At 58.4% G+C, this 7435-nt stretch overlaps 1 protein-coding gene across 3 annotated transcripts in view; it reads left to right on the top strand.

Annotated features, from left to right (window-relative positions):
- The first annotated feature begins 291 nt into the window (after nucleotides 1-291).
- Nucleotides 292-7435, top strand: part of RASGEF1A (RasGEF domain family member 1A) — a 36666-nt gene continuing 29522 nt past the window's right edge. Inside the window, exon 1 of one of the 3 annotated variants that reach the window (XM_017849051.1) lies at nucleotides 292-654. Coding sequence is in view for 1 of the 3 variants with exons in the window: in XM_017849050.1 (XP_017704539.1) it covers nucleotides 1808-1825 (18 nt within the window). In the remaining 2 variants the exon portion in view is untranslated. Of the gene's footprint in view, nucleotides 655-1083; nucleotides 1348-1627; nucleotides 1826-7435 lie in introns of those variants that run through there. The other 2 variants (XM_017849052.1, XM_017849050.1) reach the window with 2 other exon arrangements.

Below are 7435 nucleotides of genomic sequence, written 5' to 3' on the forward strand. Positions count from 1 at the left end.
GTCACATTCAGGGAGGCAGAGGGGATGATGCTCGCTCTGGAGTCAGGCGGCAGCAGGGCCAACTGCTCACACAGACTTCCTGAGACAACACTGGGGTCACCCCAGGGCCGAGATGTTCTGCAGGGCCATGGTACAGGGCTGAGGAAGGCAGGGGCAGGTGCCTGGAAGGCTTCCCCAGGAGCAAGACACCAGGCTTCACCTTCTTGGTGCTCTCCATGAAGCCACCTGAAGGGACAGGGTGGCCCTGCAGGCCCAGACCATCCTGATGCCCCCTGTCCACCTGCCAAGGTCACCATGAGCTTTGCATCTTCTGGCTGGCCTGAAACAAGATACAGAAGCAAAAGTGGGGGAGGACATTGTGAAAGCTGGAGGGCCACTATGCCATTTCTGCCTGGTTGCCTCGTACTCCCTGCACTGCCCACCCAGAAGCACTGCGTACCGCGCAGTAATGTATAGTGCATGCTCTGAGCAGTGGGAAGTGGTTCCAGGCCAGGCCAACACTCACTGGTAGAGAAGAGCGGGTGAGAGGGCAGTGCTCCGGGAGAAGAACTCCTGTCTCCAGGCCTTTGAGCTGGCTTGAGGGAGCCCAGTGAATGGACCCAGCACAGCCCCTACTTTCCCAAGACAGAGACAACTGCCCATCCAACCAGCCTGGTAGGTACTCTTGCTGCTAGTAAGTGAGCAGGCAAATAAGCTGGGAGGCAGAGGGCCTCTGGCAAGGCCTGGGCAAGAGCTGTGGGGTGGAGGTGGGGTGAGGATATGGGCGTCCCGGGTCGGCCGGATGTCGTCAGGGTCACGATTGTCCATCAGCCCGTGGCTTAGGAGCTCTCCGGGGTTGTCAGAGCCTCTCTGTGAGGTTCAACCTGAGCATACCCAGCTCCTCCCTAGAGGCCGCCCCGCCGCCCAGCTCGGACTCCCCCAGAGCCAGTGGGTCTCTCACCCAGCTCAGGTGCTGGATGCTCCAATCCAGACCCCAGGAGAGGGCGCTCTTCGGTTCCGCGAATCTTTCCCGTCCACATCCTCTGAGGGAGTGGGGTCCACCACAGGGACTCGCGGAGGGGGAGCCCTGTCATCTGACAGATTCCTTCTGAGGCTGGGGCTCTGGGGGCGGGAGGCGCCTCACTGTGCCATGTGCCCGGCCCACCCCTCGCCACGGCTCAGATCAGTCCTCCCACAAAAGCAGCTGCCGTGTCCCCCGCGTTCCAAGGAAATGGAAGGACAGGGAGTTCTGTGCGACGCCCGTCTCAGGCCAGAGATGTGTGGAGTGAGCTCCCCGTCAGGGGAGGCATTCAAGCCGAACGCTGGCGGAGCACCTGCTGTAGTTCCGTAGTGGATGTCTACGATCAGGTGAGGCCGGGGCGGGGTGAGAGGCGTCCCCTCCTGGAGCCGAGCGCCGACCCACGCTGCGCCCCTTCGCCGGCTCCGCGCACTAGCACCGACCCCCAGCACAGCCGACCCCGGACGCCCCGCCCAGCCCCACACCCCGGCACCTACGACGCCCCCACCCTTAGTGCCAGGCGCGCGCCCAGCCCAGGCGGCGCCCCCTGACAGCAGTGCAGGCCGCCCCAGGTCCCCGCACCACCTCCCGCCGTGCTCCTAGCCTCGGCCCCGCCCCACGTTCCTGGCTGGCCTTGCGGCCCCTCTGCGCCGCCCGGACCCCGCGGTCCCCAGCCCAGTCCCTCGGTTCCCCGCATCCCGGGTCCCACCCCTCCAGCGGAGGCGCCCGGCGGCAGGGGGTGGCGCAGGAGTGGGCGCTTGCTCGACTGGCGGGCAGAGGAACCGCCGCTCGCTGGACGCGGCGGCCAGAATGTTCCTGGAGCCCCAGGTAGGGCTGCGGCGGGACCGCGGGGCAGGGTTCTTGCGTTATCGGGCTCGGGAGGGGTGCGACGGTCCCCTGCATCTCGACTCGCGCGGGAAGGAGCCCGTCCTGAGGACCCACGCGCCTTCCTCTGTGCGTCCCCACTGGAGCACCTGCTGCCAGGTGGGCGGCGCCCAGCCTGCCCCTTCTTCTGCCCTGCCCTTCGCGGTGCGGCCCGCAGACGCTGAGAGCACAGCCTCTCCTATGAGCCTGGAAGGGGTGGGGACAGGCGCCCCAGCAGGCACCGGAGGGGTCTGCCCGGGACGGGCACTTTCGGGTGTACAGGAGTCCGGACTACTTGAGGGGCGCAGAACCACCTGTTGCTCCGAGAAGGATGTGCCGGGCGAGGGGTGGTCCACGGTGTGTGGTCTGTGTGAAGTGGTGGCAGGGGAGGGCTGCGGAAGCGCGGGCGCGCTTATTCATGGCACGTGGGAGGGAGGCGGCCGTGCCTGTGCCTTGTGAGCCCCACGCGCGCCTGTGCGTTTAGGGAGAATGGAGCCCAGCGTGGGGCTTTGAGGAGTGTGCGCTCCAGGGCGAGGGCGCTGTGGGGTGCAGGTGGAGAACTGGCCCCGGAGAGGACCTGAGCGTGGAGCACAGGCATTTCTCACGCTGTTTATGGAGACCCACTCCAAGAGGCGCAAGGCAGTGTGATTCGGGTGCGGCAGCCCCCTGGGTTCTGAGCGCCCACAGCTTGGAGCTGAGCCCCGGCCAGCCCTGGCCACGTGAAAGATGCAGGACTCATCTGTCCCTTTCTTCCTTCACTTAGCACGCATTTATTGGGCTTCTGCTGTGTGTAGGCACTGCGGTTCAGCAGGGAACCGAACACCACAGGAAGGAGGGTGTTGTCCTCACGGTGCCCACACAGGAAAGAAACAAACACAATGGGCAGGTAAAATGGGTGGAGCGCCGCCTGGTGCTGAGGGTTAGAGGAGAAGCAGTGTAGGAGAGCCCGCAGGGCCTGGGAGGAGTTCAGTGGTGAGGGTAGTTCAGGTCATTCTGCAGCAACAGAGCAGCCCCAAGTCCCTCGGCTCACAACAACATGGTGCAGTTTCCACTCACTGGTGTCAGCCCTGGTCCAGGCCACCCTCATTCAGGGACCCAGGCCGACGGCATCACATGGTAGGGGAGGGGGGAGGGCCCTGCACTGGCATTTAAATACCCCAGCCCAGTACTCCAGTCACTGCTGTGAAACAGGTGGACCCCACGGCCCCACCCAGTTTCATTCGGACCTGCAATGACAGTCCTGCTCCCCCAGCAACCAGGGGTCTGACACATTTGGTGCCCAGCGTGCTGACCACCAGTGAAGAGGGGGCTGTCTGTGCCTTAGGTACAGTGGCTAGAGGAGATATGTGCACAGGACCTGCTGAAGAAGGGGAGGGAGGGAGCTATGTGGGGTGCATACTAGGAAAAGGCCAGGGCAGAACTTTGAAGTGGAAGCTGCCTGCATGTTGGGGCCAGATTGGAGACTGGGGCATCAGGAGCAGAGCCCGTGAGGAGGTGGGACAGTGAGGTCAGCGAGGTGGCGTGGCTGGGAGAGCCAGCGGGGTGACTGGGCTGCAGTGGGAGGTAGCGGAGCAGGGTGTGCTCCCCATGGGGCTACCATGGCACTGCTGGCTGCTGCTGGGAGGGGTGAAGCTAGCAAGGTCCCACCCCAGTGGTCCGGGGACAGATGAGAGTCCCAGCCTTGGGAGATGGCAGAAGAGGAGGAGAAGGGAAGGACTGATTCTCGGGGTATTCTGAAGGCAAAACCTGGAGGTCGTGCTGGGTAGGCTGTTTTCATTGAGGTGGGAAAGAGTCAGGCTGGTGCAGGAAGGAGGGTGTTGCCCTTAGAGGTGGGCAAGATGGCAGGTGCAGCAGGTGAGAGCAGGGACAGTTCAACACCTCCAACCCCGGAGGTGTTGCCTGGCAGGGGTATGGGTAGTCTAGAGTCCAGGGAGAGGTCTAGGCTGCATGTGCTCATGCAGAGCCTGGCTTGCTCCACCCTGCAGGTTCCTTGCTGCCCTGCCTCCTGGCCACACTGCCCACACCTGCATCTGCTGGCTCAGGACAGTACAGCCCTGGGCGCCAGCCTGCCCAGGCCCAAAGCCCATCTTGCTGGGCCTGCTAACTTGAGCCACCTTCTTTCAGCTCCCCCAGGAGAGGTGGGATAAGGACTTTAGCCCTCAGCGGGGTATAGGCCAGGGGAAGGAGAGCAGAGCCCCATGGCCTCTTATGTTAGCCCGCCCCCTCTGTGTGTTGGGAGTCCAGGCCTGGCCAGGATGCAGGGGGCACTGGGGACAGCACAACCCAGGGTCACACGCTCACAGATGCATGGGCCACAGCAGTGCCATCCGTTGGAGGGGGAGGGGCGGGCAGTCAGGAAGGGCTGCCTGGGGGAGAGAGTATCACACTGGCTTTGGTGGGATGCATGAGAATTGACTTAGTGCAGGGGAAGCTGCCTGCATCCCCCACACCTTTGGGCTTTTGGGCCTCGCCCTCCAGGGAACTGCTGGTGAATGACCAGAGGAAGGAGACCAAACTATCATATCAACCTCCCTTTTCCCCCTTAACCCACTGGAAAACCCCTGGTTATCCTTGGAAGCTGATCTCAGAATCACCTCCTCCATGAAGCCCTCGTGACTACTCCCTACAGAGTTAGTTCCCCACCCCTGTGCCTCCCTGACACCCAGCATGGACCCCCAATCCTGAAGAGATCATGCCATGCCATGGAGTTGTGTCTGTTTCCCCACAGACACTAAGGTCCATGGGCTGTTCCATTCTGAATGTGTGGCATAGACCACAAGGGCCTCAAGGGATGCTGACTTGACTGAACAAGTTCTGGAGGGAAGGAGGAAGGAAGGAAGGAACAAAGATGAGGGCAGGAAGTGGCCCGTATAGGCTCTCTACTTCTTGCTTTACATCTGGGGAAACTGAGGTCCAGAGGGGCTGTGTCTTGCCTGAGGTTAGCCAGGAGGTCAGGAGTCAGAGCTGGCTCCTGGGGCATGAGGGCTCCACTGTGTGGCTTCTCGGCTGCCTGGGTCCCTGTGGGTTCCAGGACAAGGGGAGTTCAGAAGCTGATGGGACACGAGGCCTGGGGGCTCCTGAGGGAACCCGGGGACAGTCAGGTGGGAGTGTGTGGATGGTGTGGGTCTTGGAGGAGGATGGCAGCCAAGACCCCCCCGCCAGCTTCTCTGTTTCTTTTTTTCTTTTCTTTTCTTGAGACAGAGTTTCGCTCCTGTTGCCTAGGCTGGAGTGCAATGACATGATCTCACCGCAGCCTCCACCTCCCAGGTTCAAGTGATTCTCCTGCCTCAGCCCCCCGAATAGCTGGGATTACAGGCATGAGCCACCACGCCTGGCTAATTTTGTATTTTTAGTAGAGATGGGGTTTCTCCATGTTGGTCAGGCTGGTCTCGAACTCCTGACCTCAGATGACCTGCCCGCCTTGGCCTCCCAAAGTGCCGGGATTACAGCCATGAGCCACCGAACCCGGCCTCCTGTTTCTTCTTCTGGCCCCTGCTGCTGGCTGGGCCCTGGCCCTGTGGCCCCTGGCACCACTGGCCCAGTGGAGTTTTGTTGGCAAAGCTGGTGTCTTGCAGTCTCAGGCTTGGGGAATAACCCCACCCCTGCCATGTCACCGCCCACACCCGCCTTCTGGGCCAGAACCCAGCCCCTGGCATTTCCCAAATGTCACTGTGACCGCCGCCAGCCACCCCTGCCCCGCCTTGGGCCGGTAAGTGTGCGTGAGTGCCGCACTCTTCTCCCTCCCCCTCCCTGTGGGTGAGGAGGCTCAGCCTTCAACTCTGGCCCCAACCTGAGTATGACTTCTCTGGGGGCATCCCTGGGGCCACATACAACAGGTGTCCTTAAAACAGGGACTGGCATGTTCCTAGAGTGCCCAGCCTGAGGGGGCAGTGGTGTGGGGTGTTTTGGGTGGGTGACCAGGAAAAGTGGCTTTAGGGGAGCTGAGCTGGTTGGCAGAGCAGGCCCACTGTGGACATCGTGTTCCTGGGTGATGGCGATGGAGCTTAGAGAGCTGAGAGATTCCTGGACACACACACACCCACACACACACCCACACACAGACACTCACACACAAAGACACACAGACACAGAGACACACAAACACACAGACACATGCAGGCACACACACAGACACAGAGAGAGACAAAGACACACATACACAAAGATACACACAGAGAGAAACAGTCACAGAGAACCCCCCTCAGCAGACCCCCACACACAGACACGCACACACACAGAGACACACACAGGCACACACACAGAGAGACACAGAGACACACACAGACACAGAGACACAAAGACACGCACACACACAGACACATACGGAGACACAGACACATAGACACATGCAGGCACACACACAGAAACAGAGACACACTAACACAGAGACACACAGACACATACAGAGACACACAGGCACACCTCCCCCTACTGCCACTGGTGTGGGCATCTCCATACCAGCTCCACACAGACTTAATGTGCAGAAACCTATGCCCAGGGGAGGTAGATAGGTAAGCTATTGATTTTTTAAAAGTTTATGTTAGGTAATTGATTATTGATATCTTACTAGTTTGAACAGATTTTTAGTTTGGCTTCCCAGAAAACCCAAGAAATTAATTATATTACTTGCACATAAGGAACAGCCAACTTCTTTATTTCTAATGTATCTTTAGTTTTCTTATCTTACTGTGTTTTCTAAAAGGTGCAACATTAAATAATAGCAGTTGTCCTTGGCTTGATGTTCATTTAATGAGGAGGCTGTTCATGTGTTACTAAGTCTGAAATCGGCCCTATATTTCCAATAGGTATTTGTCATCATGGACAGTATGCTGGAATCCTACATTAATTGCCAAGAGTGCACACCATGAATGGACATTCAGTTTTATCAAAGGCTTTCCTATATCTACCAAAATCATCAAATGCCTTTCCTCCTTGGACTTATTAATGTGTTGACTTATTAACTCTTATGAGCTAAATCATCCTCTTGTTCGTGGAATAAAGCCCACTGGGTCAGGCTCTATTGTGCTTAAAAATGCTGCTGAGTTCGTTTTACTGATGTGTTGCTATGTTGCTGAGGGTATTTTTCACTATTTTCAGAAGTAAGAATTTATGCGTATTTTTCTACTAGGAGACATTTGTCACGTTTATAAATCATGCTATTTTAGCTTTATAAAATGCATAGGAAGCCTTTTCAATATGAATTGTGTAGCTGAAATAGTTTATATATCGTATAAAATTATCTTATCCTCAAAGACTTGAAATAATTCATTTTAGAAACTATTTCAGGGCCGGGCGCGGTGGCTCAAGCCTGTAATCCCAGCACTTTGGGAGGCCGAGACGGGCGGATCACAAGGTCAGGAGATCGAGACCATCCTGGCTAACACAGTGAAACCCCGTCTCTACTAAAAATACAAAAAACTAGCCGGGCGAGGTGGCGGGCGCCTGTAGTCCCAGCTACTCGGGAGGCTGAGGCAGGAGAATGGCGGGAACCCGGGAGGCGGAGCTTGCGGTGAGCTGAGATCCCGCCACGGCACTCCAGCCTGGGCGACAGAGCAAGACTCCGCCTCAAAAAAA

This window comes from Rhinopithecus bieti, unplaced genomic scaffold (assembly GCF_001698545.2).
Source record: "Rhinopithecus bieti isolate Rb0 unplaced genomic scaffold, ASM169854v2 scaffold_32096, whole genome shotgun sequence".
In the NCBI taxonomy this organism is placed as follows: domain Eukaryota; kingdom Metazoa; phylum Chordata; class Mammalia; order Primates; family Cercopithecidae; genus Rhinopithecus; species Rhinopithecus bieti.